General features: G+C 33.3%; 1 protein-coding gene across 6 annotated transcripts in view; it reads right to left on the reverse strand.

The window, feature by feature from the left end:
* Positions 1-9,026: 9,026 nt before the first annotated feature.
* Positions 9,027-22,554, reverse strand: part of TMTC3 (transmembrane O-mannosyltransferase targeting cadherins 3) — a 52,485-nt gene continuing 38,957 nt past the window's right edge. For all 6 annotated transcript variants that reach the window (XM_057742405.1, XM_057742404.1, XM_057742406.1 and 3 more), the window contains 4 exons: positions 17,732-17,835; positions 16,059-16,228; positions 14,107-14,333; positions 9,027-12,426 (listed from right to left, as the gene is read on the reverse strand). In XM_057742405.1, the coding sequence (XP_057598388.1) occupies positions 11,612-12,426; positions 14,107-14,333; positions 16,059-16,228; positions 17,732-17,835 (1,316 nt within the window). In that variant the 3' untranslated portion in view covers positions 9,027-11,611. The remainder of the gene's footprint in view (positions 12,427-14,106; positions 14,334-16,058; positions 16,229-17,731; positions 17,836-22,554) is intronic.

Genomic DNA, 22,554 nt, shown 5'->3' on the forward strand with positions numbered 1-22,554 from the left:
AAACATATTTTATAGAATGACAATATGTTTACTCCAGTCCCTGAAATCTCCACAACCTCCCACAGTTACCCTTGTATATTCTGACCCTAGGGACATACATTCTAGGAAGGCAGTGTCCTAAACTATGGACTGTGAAGACATGGCCTCCATTGTAATTAATTTCCATTTTTCATCTTTAACAATTCTTTTTCAAGAACTTAGTTTTCCATTTACTATGGTCTGGCCTATAATCAGTTACCTCTTTTATGTCTTTACATTTATGCATCCTTCAATTTTTAATTGTGTTTGGTGTTCAGTTTTGTTTGAGAAGAAATCTAAATGACTTTTGGAACCCATGTGGATACGCAGAAGAAGTATTTCTAGGTAGAGAGAATGGAAGGTGCAAAGGCCCTGGGGTGGGAGCTCAGCAAGAAGGCTGGTTGAGATGGAGCGAAATGGGTAAAGTAGAGAGACAGGAGATTAAGCCAGGAGGAGGATCATGTAGCACTTTCAAAAGCACATTAATCAGACCTATTTTTTTGCAGATTTTAAAAAAGAGGATACAAAACCCAGAAAATGTGAAAAATAATTCCTATATTCCCTCCTGTTGAGCAATTTTAACAGTTCCAATCTGTCTTTGATTAATGTCAGACTGACTCCAGAAAAACAACATGTTGCTTTGAAAAAAGTTTTCCTTGGATTACAAAGCACTGAAAATGTATTTAAATGTTTAAAAAACTATGTATCAGTAGGTTTTATTTCATATAACAGGAAATCCAGTCCAAAAAGTTTAAGAACAAAAGGAAAATTATTGCTTCTTGTATCTAAAAAATCCCGTTTTTGGCTTCTACTGCATCTTGACTGGGGACCAAATGACATCACCTGGACCCAGGTTCTTTCTATTCGACTCTGTTCACTCACCACGCTCCTTTACTGTCAGATTCCATGCCTTCTCTTTGGAGGTGGCTGCTCTAACTCCAGACTTAGACTGTCTCTCAATCAAATCCAATGGAAAAGAGGAAGAGATTTTGGGAAGTTGCAGCATCTTACTAATTCTGTCACATACAAATCCCTGAACTTATGGCTACAGATGGCTACAGTCCAGGGGATGAAATACACTTATTTTTTTCAGTGTGGATCACTTTCCTCTCATAGGGCATCCCTGAATGAATCTCCACACAGTAGTACTAGAAACAGGGTGACTGACATTGAATAGCAAACAAATACAACCAAGGAAATGTCCATTCATTTGTGTACCCCATCTTCCCATTCAATCACCTTCAAAGATATCTCTGCCTCCATAATAAACCTATGCTGTGTCCCAATAAAACACACTCTCCTCTACCTTCCCAAGCAATAACGCTTAAAGTCCCATTCATTTACAGATACAGCTCAAAGTCCAAAATATCTGTTTAGTGCACAGTCCTCTCAGTCAGACCTTTCTCTAACTCCTCTTGGCCCAGAGAACTAAAGCCAAATAGTAAGTTTAATGAATCCCCAAACATCTAAAAGACTTTTTTCCCTAGGCTGCCACTGGGGCAGGGAAACAACACAAAGCAGTTTCTGGTACATAACTTACATTGTATCTCATGTGAAGGATATGGCAAGGACCCCTCAGTCTAGCAGTGAAATGCAGTTCCTTGGTCAATGAGTCTGGCTGTTCTAGATCTGCTCTCTGGAAGAAGCTTTCTTCCATTGTTGAGGAGAAAATGGTTAATCACAGGTCAAGAAACCACTTCTTCCCTAGTGGAGATAACAGGAAAGAATGACTTCCACCAGATCTCCTTGCACACAGAGATTCCCTACCTACAAAATGTCTTTGTAGGATATTTCTGACTCATCTATTTTTCTTATGGTAGGCAAACCTGAAACTTATGGATTCTTGCCTATACCTAGTGTCTGCTTATATCTTTTGATATAAAGTTTGGTGTAAAGTAAGATCTATAATTTTTATGGGTCTGTTTTGGCAATTCAATATTGAGTTAACACAATTGTTTTCTATGACCATATCTGAGATGACTCTTGTAATTCTTTATCAGTGTTCTTTAACTTCAGGTTCTGGAGCCAGAGGATTATTTTAAGGTTTGAGCAACCCTAGCCTCTTGTTTGTAAGGCTTGGGATTTCTCTAATAGTAAAATTTATTTAAACTCTTGATATACTTTTTATCTATTTCCTTTCACTCTATATCATGGGGTAGTAAACAAAAAGATATCAAGAAAAGTCAGTCTTTAAACCTGGAAATCATCTTTGGATTTCCTGATTCTAGAAATTGACCATGGCCACTGTTGTGGCTTGAATTTTGTCTCCCTAAAAATGTACTGAAGTTAGAACTCTTTGTACCTCAGAATGTGACCTTATTTTCAAATATGTTTGTTGCAGACATAATTAGTTAAGATGAGGTCATATTAGAGTGGGCCATTAATACAAATACTATAGATTAAGAAGAGGAAAGGACACCCCCCCCCCCCCAGAAAGAGAGAGAGAGAGAGAGAGAGAGAGAGAGAGAGAGAGAGAGAATGCCATGTGAATGGAGGCAGAGATTAAAACGATACATCCACAAGCCAAGGAACATAAAAAGGATTGCCAACTGCCAGAAGCTAAAAGGAAGTTACAAAACAGATTTTCCTTCAGTGCTTCCAGAGGAATCAACCCTGCCAACACCCTGATTTCAAACTTCTAGTCTCTGGAACTATGAGACAATACATTTCTGTTGTTTTAAGCCATCCAATTTTATGTATCTTGTTACAGCAGCCCTAGGAACCTAATACAGCCACAATGCACTGCCAGTCTCTTTGGCCCTGAGCTGAAGGTCCTTTTTCTTAGTATTTGTGCCCCTGTACTGCATCTTCTCAATAGGAGTAATTTGTCCCTGCCTCAGGCAACGTTTGCTTAAATGGAAGGATGTGAAATGTACCTGAGATACTAGGTTACAATTTCCTCATCTACCATTTTTGCTAAGTCTCCCACCTTTGATTTTGCTTAAATGTTAGTTTGGGGCAGAGAATCTGGCTTGATAACCCTTGTCAATCCCACTACTGTAGTAGGAGCTATCTCAGACTTCAGACTGCTGGTAGAAAGGATCCTCATACTAAAATAATATTCTCTGATCCACTTGTAGAGAGAACGGATCCACCTTAAAACTTTCTCATTCTTGTTTGATCTTCATAAAGGCTCTAACAAGTCGAATTTTTCAAAACAAGGTCTCTCACCTGTCGCCTTATTCAGCACAAGACGGTCAGTTTAATCAGTCGTCTTATACTTAAAACTGCTAACTTCCAAGACTTGGACTGAGTGACCCACACTGCCTTTCACATGACTTCATGAGCTTGGCCAGACTACATATAAGGTCTAGTCCCTGATCAAAAGTTGGCACAACCACTCAGATATAGCTCAAGTTGCTTCCACTTTGGTTATCTTTGTTGTCTTTTCAGATGCAGTTTGACCAGGTCTCCAACAATATCTCTGTGACCCAATTTCCTACCTCAACGATCTGCTTACTCTGTCCTGACTCCATTCTTAACAGGACCTCTATGGTGGGAAGATGGCTGCTACAAGTATAAACTTACATTCTCTTTCATTTTAAGTTAAATAAAACATTAGCAAAATTATGGGTAATTCCATTGGTTTGGGTTTGGTCAAGTTCCCATTCCCAAATGAATCACAGTAGATGGGTCAATAGCAAGTGCCGAATGACTTAGGTCTGAGTCATACACTCTGGCTTCCACACCTTCAGAAACACATGGACTAGTCATGAATGAGGACTAAATTTCCAAATGGCCATTTGTAGAAATGGCATAATTGAAGCTAGGCAATCAGAAAATGTGCACTACAAATAATGGAATTAAAATATTTTTATTGATTGGTATTTGAAAAATGCATAAATGAGAAAATAAAAATCACTACACCAGACATGAAAATTTGCATTTGTAGGTCCATCAAAAGATAAATGAATAAAGACTGTAGTATTATCCATACAATGGAATACTACTTAGGAATAAAAAGAACTAATGATACATGAAGTAACTGGGATGAATCTCAAAATAATTATAAGTGTGTTTTAGCATGGGTTGCTGTAACAAAATGCCACAGACTGGATGGTTTAAACAATAGACATTTATTTCTGACAGTTTTGGGGGCTAAGTCCAAGATCAAAGTGCCAGCAGGTTTGATTCCTGGTGAGAACCCTCTCCCTGGCATGCAGATGGCCACTTTTTTGCTGTGTCTCATATGGTGCAGAGAGAGAGAGAGAGAACTCTGCTCTCTTCCTCTTTGGACACTAATCCCATCATGGGGGCTCCACCCTCACAACCTCATCCAAACCTAATTACCTCCCAAAGGCTTCACCTCTAAATACCATCACATTGAGAGATAGGGCTACAACGTATGATTTTGGTGTAAACACATTCAGTTCACTGCAGAGTGAAAGAAGTCAGATAAAATGTATGATTCCATTGCATAAAATTGTAGAAAAGGTAAACTAATCTACAGAGACAGAAAGAAAATCAGTAGTTTAGGGACAGGGCTAGAAGGGAGGGATGGAACTGGAAAGGCTACAAAGGGCATGAGGAAATTTTGAGGGGTGATAAATAAGCTCACTATCATACTTGTCGGGATTCTTTCACAGGTGTGTTACATGTCAAAACTTAAATTATACAATTAAATACTCCACTTTTCATGAATATTTTGGTTATTTCCTGGGGCCCTAATAATCCTGCTAAGAATATTCCTGCAGCTGTCTTTTAGTGCACATTACATGTATTTCTTTTGTCTATAACTCAGAGTGGAATTACTAGCTCATGGATACATAACCCTAAAAAGTTCCCTTGGGCTCCTTTGCTCCTGCCCCAACCCCGTAGTTCTAGGCATCCACTATAGGTTAGTTTTATCTGTTCTGCGATTTCATATAAATGAAATTGTACATAATGTATTCTTGTGTATAGCTTCATCAGCTCAGAGATTCATCTATGTAGTTGTATATGTCAGGTGTTTGTTTTTTTGTAATTGCTGAATCATATTTCATTGTTTGAATATACTGCAACTTATTTATCCATTTACCTGCTGATGAGCATTTGGGTTGTTTCCAGTTTTGCGTTACTATGAATAAAACTGTTATGAACATTTGCATTATGGTCAAAGAATATCATCTTTTGGAATTTATTAAGGTTTCCTTTGTGACCTGATACATCTACTTCTGTAAATATTCCATATGTGCTAGGACATAATGTGTATTCTCCAAGTGTCAAGTAATTCTATATAAATTTAGTTCAAATTTTATGTAGATCTTTACCTGCTTACTTTTTTCTCTGCTGCATCCATTACCTTTTCACAGGGTTTTGTTAAAATATTCAGTTACAATTTATCTATTTTCCTGTACCATTGTTTGTTGTTGCTTAATTTTTAGATTGAAATGTTAGAAAACGTATATTCGCGGACATATCTTCTTGCTCTATTGTTCCTTTTACCAGTTTACACCATTCATTTTCCCCTTATGCATTTTTTTTTCCTGTTTGGCCTTAAATTCTATTTTGTTGTGTATTAAAATTGCTACCCCAGCTTGTTTTAGTTCATATTTACTGGTACACTTTTTGTCATAATTTTACTGTTGGATCTTGTATTTGTAATATTATATAATTTAATTGAATGTAATTAAAATATTTTAAAAACCCTGTTTTGTTAGGTTTAACACGTTTACATTCATTTTAATTACTGCTATATTAGCCCGTTAGTTTAACACCTCCTTTTGTCTGCACTTTCTATTTATTTGCCCTGTCCCCATTACTACATTTCATTTGATAGAGTTTTCTTCTGATGGATTACAAGTCATAAATTTTTGGTGTATAATTGTAGTATTTATTTTTAACCTAAGCCCCATAATCATGTTTATTTACCATACTGATGTCTTAAACTTTGACAACATTTTGAGTATTTGAGTAGATACCATACCATCAGCAAGATCTCATGTCGCTTTGGACCACCTCCCTTCCCTGCTTTAAGTTGGATATATTTTTTTTCTTTGAGTAAACTTATTATCCAGTGGACATGAGGTTTGGAAGAGAGGGTGAGGGGAATTAATGCCTGTGGATGTGATGTTCAGAAGACCATTGGACTCATAGGTTGAGGGCTTAGAAAAAATCTGGGCTGGACATTTGGAATCACATATAGCTAAAGCCACTGCTCCAAGAAGCGGGGGAAGAAAGGATGGAAGAGAGAACACTAGAATTTAAGGTATAGACAGAGAAAAAGCCTACAAATGACACTGTAGATCTACCTAAGGAAATGGTGTCATATAAAGGGACCATTTAAAACTATATCTACTGCCCAAGAATTAATTTTACATATATTGCTATTAGGCATAGGTACAATTCTGCTGATAGCCCAGTCACCCTGACTCCATTTCCAAGGGGCAGTCACTTGGCCTGCCAGAGCTCATCAAAAACAAGACTCTGGTCAAGAGTGACCTTGTTGTGGTTACACATCTTTTTTGTGGCCTCTTTCAATTCTATGCAGAATTTGCCTTAATTCTTAGGAAGAATGGGGGAGAAACTCCATATCCTTCAAATAGCTCCTACTACACTGCCTGCAACTTTACAAAGCAAGAGCTTCACTCGGATTAGCTGCTGAGATGGCTACCCACACTTTAGTAAGGATTAATTCAATCAGACTATGCTCCTAATATCAGAAACTAAAGCCAGAGGGGAAGGAAGGAGTAAAGAAGACTGAGTTTAAAGTCTTTAAGAAAGGGCAAACTAGAAGGTTTTGGTAAGGGCTATTCTGCTCAAGGCAGAAACATAAAGGTAACAGGTTCTTACAGAATATAAATGCTACTTGATGGGAAATATGCTATCCATTACTATAGCCACAGAATTCATCAAGCAAAGTATCAAGTCTTCAGAGACTTTTAGATGTTAATATTTCATCTTATGCTAACTCCTGATGGCAGTGAAGAGCAACAGTGAGGTAGTACAATTTTAAGGTGTCTTGGTTTGAGTTATTTGTGCATTTTAATAATTTAACTTATTAAATTTATACACTTAATATTTAATAAATATATATTATTTTAGGTTATTTATGTACCTGCTGGCTTAGGCATCTTGTTCCACAGATGCCTATGGAACAAGCATTAATATTAGATTTCTAATAATCTGTTTGCAATCATGACCATCATTAACATTACTTCTGCTAACACATATATAAATCAAATAATATACATCAAATGCAAGCCTGAACCTTGCAATTACATTAATAACTGACATCTATTATTTATGATGTGCCAATTGTCCCAATTTAAATATATTAATATATTTAATATAAATATATAATTATATATTTCCATTTGCTGAATTTATTTAAACAAACCAATTTAGAAATGTCAGAATTAAACTAAACTTCTGGCATGTAAACATGCTGTCATGTTCCTGAAACAAATGTTGATACCTGATAAAAGTTAATAACCGGTTGCTGGAAAGCTGTCCATAAATAAGACCAGTCTTCAGTAAAACTAAAAATATTTTGTTTCTTTAGCTTTTCTAGTTGGACAATGCAAACTATCAAACTATGATTAAATATTAATAAAGACGACATTGGATGGATCCATCAGTACCACTGGTTATAGTTGTTAAAACTGTTTCATTCTTGGAGAAACCTGAAAACAATTAAGCCAACCACATCAAATGACTTTCATGGCTTAAAAAAAAAAAATTCACTGAGTGATGTTAATTATGGTTGTGGTCAAAATTCTTGGTAAAGGCTATTTACAGCACGTATGGCTGAGCATGCACTATTTATAAAGATACTTGCCAATTTATTATAATAAGAGACATATATACATCTACTGTAATACATATATAGAAATATATGTAACATACCTGTTTCATATATATATAAGAATGGGGAAGAAACTCCATATCCCTCAAATAGCTCCTACTACACTCCCTGCAACTTTACAAAGCAAGAGGTTTAATATATATAAATATATATTATATATATATATAATCTTCTTTTAATAACTTTATGAGGAAAGTATTTTCCCCAATCTGCAGTTGGGGAAACTGAAGACATATAGGTTCAACAACTTCCCTTAAGTTATACCAGCACGGGTGGTACCAGTATTTGAATCCAGGTAGATTCATAACTTAAACTCCTGATTATTTTACTACACTGACTTCCAACTGTGTATGTATATAAAATTTCAAATTTGATTTTAATTGTCTCATTTTCTTAATTGAGTTTCTGACACTCTGGGTTGGAAATGTATCACTGTTAGGAATCAACATATATCTTTTTCAGATTGCTGCTAATAAAACTACCTGCCAGCTCTTCTTTCTTTGTGGGGGCAGAAATATCTTGATATGTTATTATATTTTTCATTTTAACACTAAAAGGCAATTCAGGTTAAGGTTTTAAAAAGTATCAATTTAATACCGAATATTTAGAAATATGGTACACATAGACACCATAGTAATATAAAATGCATACAATTATCAACTATTTTATGAAACCTTAACATGGATGGCTGACATCCTCTAACAGACAAAACTCTAGACAAAGGTACCAGATGTATTTAAGGTTTCATTTTAAATACCATTTAGTCATGCAATCAGGAGGTTTTTAAAAAAATAAATATGACAAATATATGGATTTCTGAAGTATAAACTGACATACAAATCTATATATTTTCATAATATTTTTCATTAAAGCATCTTTAAAGAAGCATTCTGTAACATGAAGTTGAGAGCTCAAATTAGATGAAAGGCATGAGGTTTTAACTGAATTGAGTAACTCACATACCAAACATCTACATAAAAGTAAAGACAAAATTGCAAACATATTTGTTTTATCCTCCAAGTCATCAACTTCACAAAATTATTTACTGGAATAATTATTATAAGATAAAATTCCCAATTCTGAATGTTAGTAAGGAAACACATATAGGAGCAATATGAGACAGTTAATTCTTCCTTCTGAGAAGCAGTGAAGGAGTAGCATAACTACCCCTTGGGGATTGTCAAAGCTTTCCTAGAACTCCAAGGGAGTGGATTCTTTTGTAAAACAGCAAGAACGAAAACTACACCCCCTTACTAGTATATAAACCTATAATAAGCTTTCTTTTACAAACTTACAGATGCTCACAACTCTGAAACACAGGTTAGTGAACTGGATTAAAATGTCCCTACCCCCCATTTCCTCCAAATGGCAGATTCAAAGGAAAAAAATATTCATTGCCTTTTTCACCTGAACAGCTTGAATAAAATTTGTATTATGAATTTAAAGAGAAGAAATAATCTCTTACACATAAGCAAGATTGCTGGAACTTAAGATGGAATAAATACTAGGTATCAGAAGAGCACATTCTTTAATGGAAGTTAAAACTTAATTGCATTATATCACTAATTTAAAACTTAACATAAAAGAGATAAGAGGATTTTCTTGAACGAATTTAGAGCAGTGGTCCTTAACCCTCACTACAAATTAGAATCACTCTGAGAGCCTTTGATTCTAATATGAAATGAGGTTTGAGAAACACTGATTTGGAAAAATTATTAATTACTCAGGGTGAATTTAAATAAATTATTCAAAATATGAGCACTTCCTACATGATAGGCACTGTTCTAAGTGCTAATATGGAGAAAATCCTTTTTTTCTATGAAAATCACTGTATAATACTAATATATCTTTTATCTTTTGAATAGTTACATAATTTCATTAAACTACTATCCAAAGCTTTTATTACGGTCTGCTGTCATAAAAGATTTCCTTCTACTTTTCTGAACTATCCTCACTTGACATTATAACAGAAGAGATCAAACTCAAACTTCTTCTCAAGATATGTGTAAAGAATGTAACAATAACAATTTCATTTTTCAAGTCATAGTATAATGAGGTATTCTCCACCTTATATCTAGAGTCACAAAGCTATAATTTAAAAACTGGAATTAGGTATTGCTTTAATGAATCAAAAATGAACTACCACTGGTGTCAGTGCTTGCTTCATATTGCCTAAAAAATAATCTCTGACAGAGCCTCAGAGAACCTAGTAAGAGTGGGTCTTTAATGCAGACCCTGTTTCTTATGACCTATTTATAAAACATTCCTTTAAGAAAAAAGTTACAGGATATGGTTTTTGAAACATAATTAGAAATAAATTATCTCAAAGGAATCGAAATACAGTTTTTGAAACGCTACATAATTAGAAGTTACTATCCCAAGATGATAGCTTGAGCTTTAACATTTTAAATTAAAGCCAACTTTATTAGGTATTATAAAATGCATTTTAACTCATGAAGAAAGTCAGATTTAAATTAATAAATTTGATTTGTATCTACTCTTCAAATTTTTCAGGTTTAAATTTGCTAAAACCAACTGACTACTTTGTTAATCCTATACTAGGCTAAAGGTCTTTTTTCTAGCTGGACAGCAGACCAAAAATGACGAAATTTTGGTTAAACCATAATATATGCACATATAGAAAAATGCAATAGTAATTTATTTTCCATACTTGATGGACTTAAAACAGCATTAAAATTTTTATGAAAGCTCAGTAGTCAAAATAAATATTTAATAAAAATATACACCATAACAAGATATTAAGAACTTAGTGTTTAAAAATAAACTTTGTCACACTGTTTTTGCCTTCAGTTAAACAGGACTCAATTTAGGTAATTAAGGTATCTAAGAATAATTAAGGTATGTTTTTGGAAACAAAATTAAAGTTCAAGTAACATTAGAAAGATAACACTATGATGAAAGAGAAACTATGTTTTAACTCAAAAGTTTAATAAAGTTATAGTTACTGGGACTTCTCAATATGACTATGACCCTAAGAAACAGGAATAGTTTGGGAAATAAAAATCGAAGAGTCACGATTATGTAGTTCATGATGTGAAACTCTCAGTATGTAAAAAAATGAAAATACAGTATATACGAGCACCATCAGAAATGTATGTGTGTGTGTATATATATATTTAAAACTTTGCCTGATTAAAAACTGCCATTTAGAGTGAAGTTAACAACAAGCACACAGGTATGAAAATACATTCTTAAGCTAACATGTCATACGACTTATTTTAGAATGTTTCATTTGGTGTTCCTTCTAAAATCAAAAAAGAACACAACAGAAAGAAAGCCAGCCAGTATTCTTTTGCAGTGCAAATTCCCTTGGTTAAATAGGTTACTGAAGAAAAAGAATGTGTTCAGTAAGTGTTTTTAACCCATAGTCAGATTCTAATAGTTAACGGAAAAATGAAGTTAGCTAATAAATGTGAATTCACAGAATAAACCAGCACGTGTTAGATTTGCCCCCATGAGATTATCATTCAGGTCTCAGATTATTTTTAATTGAGAGTAGTCAATATTATTCTGCTGAAAGAATCCTCCTTCTATAAGAAAAGATACAAATTTGCCACCTGTAATTTCTGCTATAGTCACCCAAACTCAAAAAAACTACTGTCATATATAATACATACCCTGGGGTAATGAAAGGGTCTTTACTGAAAATCTTATTTTGATCCTACGTAGAGGCAGCTCATGATAGACTGTTAGCATCCTTGCTATTTTTCAAAGCTCTCAGTATAAGTAACCACATGATATAGACTGAAGTTCTTTGAAACCATTGTCACATGATAAAGAGTAATGCTATTCACCGTTTAAAATACGTTCAATCTCTTCTAATCTTTTTAAAGCAGCAACTCTTTTCTTCTCAATTTCTTTGATTTCTTTTGTTGTTTTGTGGGGGGTTTCTTTGTCTGTATTTTTTCCTATTTGTTTGTTGGATTTAGACTGACTTTTATTATCACTTGTTTTTATTACCTGTGTGGGTCTGGGCTGACTTTTGATTTCTTTTGCATTTTCAGCTGGAATTTTGCCTCCTTCTACACCTGAAGTCTTACCAGTTGGGAATATTGGCTGTTCTACAAAACTAGATGAAGAAATTTTATCCCTGACTATATTCAAATGGCGTTGAATATATTCTTCATGTGGTGCTAATGCCAATGTTTCAACCAGGCATCTTTCAGCTTTTAATAAATCCTTTTCTTCAAAATAAACAACACAAAGATTGTGTTTTCCTTGCACATTGGTTGGATCCATCTCCAAAATCTTTTCAAAACATTTTTTGGCTCCAAGTATATCTTTCTTTTGATTCATCAGAATGTCTCCTTTTAAAATGAGACCCTTGATATGATCAGGATAGTATCTGAGTAACTCTTCCAAGATTGGCAAAGCCATTAATTCCTTTGCAGTCTGAGAATACAGAAGAGCCAGATTAAATAAAGCACTTCTGAAATCGGCTTGTAACTTTATGGCTTTCTTCATCCACATCTCTGCTTCAGTGTCCTTTTTGTCATCCATGGCCAGCATTCCCAGATTGAAATAACCATTAGCATCTTGTGGCTCTTCATTTATATAGCTTAGAAGTCGTCTTCTAGCTTCAGGTCTGAGTTTAACCTCACCTAAGAATTTAAAAAGAAAAAAATTATATTATTAGCAAATGATTAAGTCTGAGGAACAAAGCCATTTGCCAACTATTTATCTAGATTACAAAAACACAATATCAAACCAACTAACTGCTGTGCTTAAATCAAAATTAACAGAAAGCAAAAACCTCAAAGTTTTCAGGGGAAAGACAGTATGTTTGAATCACTGGAATGGTAGCTCATTTCCTTTCCTTTAAAGCAATAAAAGTGCCTCAAAAACTAAAAGAGGCGAAACATCTCCTGATAGTTTAGATTCTAACTGGGAGTAGAGGAAGAATAGAGAATTAAGAGGAAGAGGCATGGGATTTGCCAACAAAAACATATATTCAATCTTGATTCTGTTAACGTTAAAAGGCTTCATGTACTGAACGAATTAACTTGTCTGGGTTAATCTACTGACTTTTCTAAGAATTATATGAGATATATAAAAAATGCTCAGCAAATACTAACTATGACTGGATAAACAAAATGTTTTAGTGTTACTAAATCATATTTTTTGTATGTTACTAAAAATTTTTTAGCACATTTCAAAAGGAAAAATATACCATTATATATAAAGCCTATAAATATAAATTAGGATTTAGGAAACAAATATTTATTGAGATAATTTCCATTGCAAATAAATACAAAAAAAATTCAATTTCTGTAACTACACACCCCAGCGTGCAATCTTGTTAGATAATGGGCAACTTTCATGATTACTAAGGTTAGCTAACTTTACAGAAACATTAGTTTCCTAAATTTAGCTTTTTTGAATACCAGGCATAAAGCTTTTCCTCTATTCTTTTATTTGACAATATGATGAATAAAGAAAGTGTGAAATAAATAAGTAGGCTTAAGTTCTTGTCTTGGACTAGTTACTAACCTAGCCACATAAAGTTAGGGTAGTTATTACATCTATTTGGTCCTCACTCTCTAATCTACAAAATAGATATCTGGCAAAAATGAACTCAAAGCCCCTCTTTAGCTATAAAATATGATTTTATGATTCTTACATTTTTTGCAAAAGTTTTATAAAAGTATCTAAGAGTTAATATAGAGATTTTTCTAAACATAAAAATTAAGGCTATAAATTATATATATTGCCTTCTGAAGCAGTACTAAAATTCTTATATATCAAAGATCCTGATTTATTGTGATGAATAGTTTATTTTGCTAAATTTATAGAAAATATAGGAAATTATAATTATATCTCAGAAAACAGTAAAACTGGATACACGATATCAAAAGTATTTGGACTTATAAATCGAGAAAATAGAATACTATTTTGCCTAAAATATATAATGTTCTTGGCTCCCTAGAAATAATTATGTAAAAATTTTTACAAATTCACGTTATTTGAATAGTATATTTATACATAAGATATATTTCCATGTATAAAATGACAAAATAGATAAATAAGGTACTGCTTAATAAACTGTCTGAAAAATCAGTTTTAACATACACCAGAAGAACTAATAATTAGTATTGTCATATATGTTAGGACATATTACTTGAAAAGTTTACTTCAAGTATTTTAAACATTCTTCTTATAAATTATTTATGCAATTTTGATATAAACCATTCATTCATAAAAGGTTTGCTGGAGGTAACATAAGGTTTTACTATATTTCAAAATAGAATGTTTAAATATAGAAATATTTTGAGAAAACATACCTGATTCTTGCATTAAAATAGCAGAATTGAATAATGCTAGCTTATGCTTTGGATTTAATTCTAAAGCATGATTAAAGTTTTTTAGGGCTTCATTTGGTTCTTTAAGTTCAATATGAACAATTGCCAAGTTGTACCAAAGATCTGCATTATTTTTGTCCAGCTCTAGTGCTTTAAGATATGCTTCTTTTGCTTTGACAGGTTTATTCATTTTTAAAAGCAATTCTCCTCTGTGGAAAAATGAAACACAAGCTTTACTTAGATACCACGTCAGTCTGTAGATACTATTTTCCACAAGTTTTAAGCTTTTCCATATATTCACAGCTTTCTTTTTAACTCAGGTTCTTAATTTTCTTTCAAAAATAACTACCTAAAACTGTCCTTAAACCTGAACACATTAATTTAGCAAATTTGGCTTGATGTGTTTTCAAATATCATTAAAAGAAGGAAAAAGCATGCCTGACTCTAGAGGGTAAGATGTCGGGAGGTATCCAAGAAAGGGGAACAGAGAAAATATATTCTTTGATTATATCTTGAAAAACAGTAGGCTAGTCTGCATCAGAAAAAAGATAGCAACTAGAGTGGAAGATCAATGTGTCAGGAGATGAAGTAATAGCATTTGAAGAAAGTACAGTAGTGATGGGGAAATTCCAGTATTCAAGTCTTTGTTAGCAATGCCTCACTATACAAAAAGCAGAACATGTGAAACTGTTTACCCCTTATAATCTTTTTTCTTCAATGTATTCTTATAAAATGACCATTCATTTAAAAATTAAAAAAGGGGAATTTAAAATGCTGATCTGGTGGGATGGAAGGGCAATAGTGCCACCTGTAGACACTTTTGAGAAACACATCTGGAACTGATCACTGTTTGAATATCATTTTACAAATCATTCTAATAATGGTTATTAGATAACCATATTAGTCTAATACGGTCTTCTGTTAGAGAGCTTAAAAAAGTCATTTTTACATGTGTGCAAATCAATTTAAGTACGGAAATGAGAGTTGCTTTTATTATAATACTACTCTTTCCTAAAGTATTAGCGTAGGCATGAAATCAAATGAATAATTTCTAGAATAAGTGTCCAAAATGTGATTTTTTAAATGCAGAGACTATTAATTCTTTATAAATTAACATATGACAGGTTTTATTTATACAGTCAACACACTACACTTAGTGAATTTCAGCAAGCACTAGATAAGGCTGAACAAAGACAGCTTCCAGCTTATGAACAGATTTTATTTCAAAAACTTAAATTCTGAATGCATTTTCCTCATATAAATATTGTGACAAATTATAATCAGGTTTCTGGAGCAGGCTTCAAAACAAAGTTTAACATAAAATCTTCCTCCTGTATAATACAAACTGATAACACTTATATGAGAAAATATATCAAGTTCAAACATGTATTGCCAAAAAATTTTTTTTTACTGGCAACTAAAAAGTTTCTTTGTAGTAAAAGCATCAATAACTAGTCCTTCTCAGTATTAATTTAAGAAAGCTCTTGAGAGCTGGATGTTATATAATTATTTCTTAATTATTTTATGTACAATGATTTCTTAATTATATGATTTCTTATTCTATAATAATTAAGAATAACTTCTTGTAAAAATTACAATTATTTTGTAATAAATAAGAAGTAATTATAAAAAGTAAACTTCAGCTGTTTTAAATACAATGAATTTGGTGATGAGAAGCAAATGAAACTGAGGAGCTTTTCCTACCCTTTTGTATAAATAAGCCTGTTTGCTATTGTAAGTTATGGACTCTCTTGTCAGTTTAAAATCAGATCAATTAAATTTGTTAATCTAAAACAGGCTGTTTCTATGTTCTTGGTTGCCAACTAAGATTTACTAGAAGAAAAAAAAAAGCCAAATTAGTCAAAATAGCCTAAATGTATATGCAGATGCAGCTTTAATCTTCTATAGTGAAAGCCTAAAGGAAACTACGATACCTGCTAATGTAAGCCTGCTTGAAGTCAGGCCTCATGCTTATTGCTTGTCGGTACAGCTGATCTGCTTCTTCCAGTCGGGACTCATTTGCTCGTATCAGGTTGGCCAGATTAATGTAAACGTTTAAGTGGTTAGGTGCAATTCTGGCTGCATATTTCTTACCAGGAATAATCTGTTAAAAAAAAGAGTATTTTTATAATTTGACATTTTAGTACCCATAAACTCTGAAGTAAGTAGTCCTAGTGTCTTACTTAAAATTTACATAGAACATAAAGATATACTGCTATATTAAAATAAAACATAAAAAATGTGAAATAATCTGCAGTATCCACAAAATGTAAGTAAAATAATGTTTCATAGCAATGACGGATGTATTTTTTCATTCATGCCAGCTCAATTGATTATTGTTAGGTTTTTATATCTGTATTATTTTATGAAGTCATAGGAATCAGAACTTTTAGAGGCTAAGGGCCCTTACTATGTTTGAGTCAGACAAGGAATAGAACTCGGGTCTTTTCTCTCAGTCTAGTGTACTTATTACACCATGTCAACTTTCATGTTGTCAGCAAAAGAGCTCTTGGTTGTGACAACAGGGTAGTTAATTTTACTTCAGAGCTATATTAAATTCTTGCTTGTTTGGGAGTTAGGAAATGTTATTCAGGTTAAGTAAAGGTTATTATATATAATATATATGAACCCAAATTTTCAATGAACATAATAAATTATATCTAATAAAAATCATTATTGAACAAAATTTAACTTTAGAATATTAGGACTGAAATAATTCTTAATGTATCATGTGGTCCAACTCTGTTTTTAAAACATTTATCAAACTATCAAATCATATCAGTATTATGACTGTTATTAATACAGTATTAGTAAAAGCTACAATTGAGAAAACTGTAGCCCTGAGTAAACTATCTTTCCTGACTACACACAGCTGGTCAAGCCCAGTATCAGATTTTCTAACTTCGACTTTGTATTGTGAATATCCAAGAAATATTATACTTGTGACATTATAGCAACAGATGGGCACAATATAGCAACAGAGATGCATCCACTCATTTTATCACTTTGTTTTGTTCATTTATTTTTTGATAGGAGTAATGCTGAATTTAGTGCTTATTGTACATAAATTTCTTTTCATTTAAAGTCATTTAACTCATAAATATCTTGTAATAAAAATATCTAAAACTCATAATTTCATAGATTTAGTTTTCAGACTATAAATTTTAATTAAGTGATCTAGAAAAGTAAATGTAATCTTTTATAACACTTAACAGTAATAGATGGTTCACTGGACACCTTACTTTTTTTTCTTTAAGAACTTTTATTGAGATACAATTGATATACAATAAAACTGCATATATTTAAAGTGCACAATTTAATTTTTTTTCTTATTAGTAATGTATATATGGCAATCCCAATCTCCCAATTGGACACCTTACTTTCATTTATTTATTTTTAGGAACTTTTATTGAGAAACAGTTAACATACAATAAACTGCATATATTTAGAGTGTATAATTTGGTATCCCAATCTCCCAATTCATTGGACACCTTACTTTTAACATCAACAAACTGAAGAAAAGATAAGGATTTTCCATCCGGATAATTCTATTCAATATGGACATCTAGCAGACACGACGCCACAGGAATAATTTATGACTACTTACCTGAGGCATCAGCGACTTAGCTGTCATATAAGATTCTTCAGCTTCTTTGGTTCTATTTAAGTTTTTATAAGTTCTTCCTACATTCATGTGGGCACCAATATCATCTAAAATTTAAAAAAAAATCATTTGTTGGCAAATACACTAAATAGCATTCAATGTAAACTACTAAGAAGACATGTTTCTAGCAACAAGCAGGCAAAAAAATGTAAAAGCAGGCAACAGGTCCTGCTTCCACCTTTAAGCTCTTCTAACACAACTTATAACTTATAAGCAAGGAAGGCTACACTAGAAAATTATTAAATAAAGTACAATAAGAACAGAAAATACACATTTGACATGAGAAAAACTATCTGAACGGCTCCTAGGAGGGTTAGGATATGAGAGGGGAGAAATAAAGGTAATGAAGAAATTTACATATTTTTCTTTTCACTATATTTTACTATCCTATACTAAAGTTTACTTCTATTTCCTTAATCTATAGCTTTGGAATTCACTCAAAAAGTATGGCTCAACTCTAAAAGTGAAAAGGATTTACAAATGAATAGGATCACGATTCCTAGAATTATTTCAAGTGTTATAAATAACAAATATGCATCCATGGTGGGATAGGGGCAAAGAGACTATGAAAAAAACTTTGTGACTTTGTTTATAAAAATTTTTGTGAATGTGGTTGGAGTGCAACTTATAAGGATTCTATAGTATTACTTAAGATGCAGCAGCCCAGATCTCTTAAATGATGATACATTCCCATATAATTTAATTAAAACTTTTAAAAAGGTTGTGTTAATATCAGAATGTCAGGAACTTTTGTCTCACTTTCTGATACAGAAAATCAACTCCTAAGCAAATTTATTCAGAGACAGAAAAATATGCAATTTAAATACAAAAGATATGAGGGTTCACTGCACACTAAAGATATAATTCCCGGTAAATATTTCAAAGGTTTGGAATAAAGAAAGGGAGACCTTAAATTAAACAAATTTTACTCAACATGAATCTCTAACAGACATGACAAGGTTTCAGATTATGATTACTACTTGCCTGTGACACCGATGATGATTTTGCAATTGTGGAATAGTTCTCTGCCTGCAACTCCCACGACACATAGGGGCCAAGCATATATATTTTAGGCATTCCCCTAGGAGGAGAGTAACAGTCCTAAGATCTTACTACATTATGTTTTAGGTTGGCAATTGTGTGCACCACACAAAAACTGCCAGATGCCATATGGATTTAGAGAACTAGGGAACAAGACTGAAGGAAAGAGGTTGATTTTTTGTTTTTAAATATATTGCTGAATCTCATAGGGTCTCAGGAGGGGGGGTCAAGCCAAAAAAAAAAAAAAAAAAGAAGAAAAAGAAAAAAGAATGCTTCCCAATACTGGCAGCAACTCAGAACACTTGTGTAGCTTTGAAAAATTCAGATATCTTACCCCACCCAGATCTATCAAAATAGAATCTTCAGGAATAGGACTGTAAAAAATGTTTTCTAAAAGTGTCAGAGGCAACTCTGATATAGAGCCAAGGTTGAAATACACTGCATTATCAAGAACATATAGAGTTTTTGCTCTTATAAAGCTATTTTTTTAGATTTATTTTTTATTGAAGTACTGATTACAATGTTGTGTTAATTACTGCTGTACAGCAAAGTGACCAAGTTATACATACATACATTCTTTTTAATATTCTTTTCCATTATGGTTTATCACAGGATTTGAATATAGTTCCCTGTGCTATACGGTAGGACCTTGTTTATCTAAGCTCTTTCCTTTTTTGGCTTTATTTTTCTTTATTAATGTTTTGTTTGTTTGTTTGTTTGTTTATGCTGCATTGGGTCTTCTTTGCTACGCGAGGGCTTTCTCTAGTTGTGGCGAACAGGGGCTACTCTTTGTTGCAGTATGTAAGCTTCTCATTGCGGTGGCTTCTCTTGTTGCGGAGCACAGGCTCTAGGCGTGAAGGCTTCAGTAGTTGTGGCTTGCGGGCTCTAGAGCAAGGGCTCAGCAGTTGTGGTGCACAGGCTTAGTTGCTTTGCAGCATGTGGGATCTTCCCGGACAAGGTACCTAACCTGTGTCCCCTGCATTGGCAGGCAGATTCTTAACCACTGCACCACTAAGGGAAGTCCCTCTTCTTTTCTTTTAAACATCAGATAAATCTATACCATTTACTATAGAGATCAGAAAGTTGCCCAGAAAAAAACTAAGGGTATATAGAACCTGAAAAAATTAATTATACAGTAAAAATTTAAGAACAAAATTTAAGTAAATAAAAGTGCAATTATGTCAGGTAAGTATTTAAACTGTTACTGAAAGGAGCCCCAACCAATCTTAGAAGAGAGGCTACCCATTAGGACGAAAGACAAGGCAAATTACTACCTATTAATCAGGTTCTTAGAATTACGGCAAGGAGATACTGTCATCAATGAAGACTACATACACTAGAGTAAGGCATCCTTACTTTCTCAAAGAACAAAGATAGCAATTAGATACCCTTTAGCACCAAAAGAACTACACAACACAGCTAATAAAATGAAACATAATTTTTAAGTAATTTTCTTTATAAGTTATGAAAATATAAGATTCCAGGAGAAAACAGCATTACTGGTAAGGAAAATCTAAATTTGAAAAGAAAAGGTAAGGAAGCAATGTAAAAATCAATTACATTTGAATGACTAAAAAGCTACAGAATTTCAAAAAACAATCTTGCTATTATGAGTGCACTATCCAAATCAACAGCAACATTAATCTAGCAGTCTTTAATTCAATGTAAACGAGGATTGGCAAGTATCAGGCAAACTTGTGCCTAATAATTCCTCAGCCACCAAAAGTGAAGTGAAGTATTCTCACACTGATGGCCCAGGCATATGTGTTGCTTTCTAGTTATATCCTACGCAGAAATTTGTCAATGTATTTAAAAAGATAAATTTATAAACACCTCAAAACTTCTGAAAACACTTTAAAAATCATTTCCATCTTGATGGCATCAAAGGTGAAGTACAAGTCCATGATTTTTTTTCTGATATAAACAGTTTCAAAGATTTGGAATTAGATAAAAATGAAATCATTGATTTTAAGGCAAAAATAAACCTTGGAGAAATCTGATGTCTCTTGAGAAAAGTCTACCCTTGTCTTGTAAAGGTGTTTACGGAAACTGTAATTCAATTTGCAAAAATCTTATCCTATGAATTGTAAATACTTGTAACCACCAAAACAAACAAAAAATGGTAATCAACTGTTTCTCTAACATGACATTCATGTTACCTGGTCAAAGAACACTGTATGGTTTATATTCTTATTCTGGCTAAGCAAGAAAAGCCTTCAGACTGTTCTTTTTTTCAGCTACTTTAAATGTTAAGAGTCTCTACTCTCTGTGATTCTATACTGTTTTAGGGTTTTAAATACCATCTATATGCTTGTTATTTCAAATTTTTATCTCTAGTCCTGACCATTCCCCTTGTCTCCAGACTTAAACAGATCTATGAGGATGAGTCAAAAATTATCTGCACTCCAGCTGTGGAATTTATTTTAATTAACTTTTAGAAAAGACATATAATTTTTTGACATAATCTCTTTGCTTTTCAATACACTTTTGTCCATCTGTCAATAAGCTTTCGTATTCTCTCATTAAAAAATGTTTTAGGCTGAGATGCGAGCCACGAATGCACTGCTGTCTTCACTTCTTCATCAGAAGTGAATCTTTGTCCTCATAGGGCTGCTTTCAGGGGACCAAACAGGTGAAAGTCCAATGGAGCAAGATCAGGACTACAGGGAGGATGCTTTAACATCTCAAAATGAAGTTTTTACAGAGTGTTGACAGTATGCGCAGAAGTGCACAGATGTGCACACCCTCTGACCACAAAAAATGAATCACTGCATGCTGTTCTTCTTTCCTGCAAATCACAAGTGGGGCATCCATTTTTGCTCGCACCGCAGTTACAAATGAACTGATATAACACGTTCACACCCACACAGCAGTGACTGCGGAGACAGTAGCCTTGAATGGAAAGCATTGATAGAATAGTGTGACCAACAGAAGTTTTAATATAACTGGAGTGTGGATAATTTTTGACTCATGACATCCTCATATCTCCATCTGTATTTCTAATAGGGACAAAAAAAGACTCGATTTCCTTCCCTACACGTTGTTTCATCTGTCAAATCTATTTATGAAGAACACAGCTGAAAAATACAGAATGAGCCAAGAAGTCTCTGAATGCCAAATTCAATTTTTCCAAGACTGCATACTTTTTCATGATAAATTATAATAAAATGATTTGCCTGTTTTCCTAGCCCATTGCTTTTTAGAAACAGCAATTGTGAGAGTATGGTAAGGAAGTATCTTAGAAACAGCCAAAGTGACAACTGACAATGAGAGGAAAAATGATTTTAAAACTAAACATCCACCATCACACCCACCCACCAAAACCATTTCGTTTAGTCCTGACAACAATACAATGAGATAGAAATTACTGTCCCAATTTAGAAATGAGAAAGAGAGGGCTGAAGGAGCCTAAATAATATCTTCTAAGTCTCAAAGTCCCTGTGTGTCTGACATAAAGATGACTTTGCTTCTCTAAAAACTCCCAGAATGAACTTAAAAGGCTTCAGAGAATCAGATGTTCCCTAGCTGTCCCTAGGCAGCTCCTCAGTTTAAATACATAAATATTTTAAATAAACATTTAAATAACAAATATCACAGGAAAGATACAAAAGTTGTAAGGAGTCTTGAAGATGAGAAATATTTGCCTCTAACTGGAAAGACAGAGGGTTGTTTTCTGTTGTTTAAGAAAAGAAGCCATGTGAGATGGGTTGCAAAAGATGGGTAGG

The sequence above is a fragment of the Hippopotamus amphibius genome, chromosome 7, assembly GCF_030028045.1.
Source record: "Hippopotamus amphibius kiboko isolate mHipAmp2 chromosome 7, mHipAmp2.hap2, whole genome shotgun sequence".
NCBI classification, from domain to species: domain Eukaryota; kingdom Metazoa; phylum Chordata; class Mammalia; order Artiodactyla; family Hippopotamidae; genus Hippopotamus; species Hippopotamus amphibius.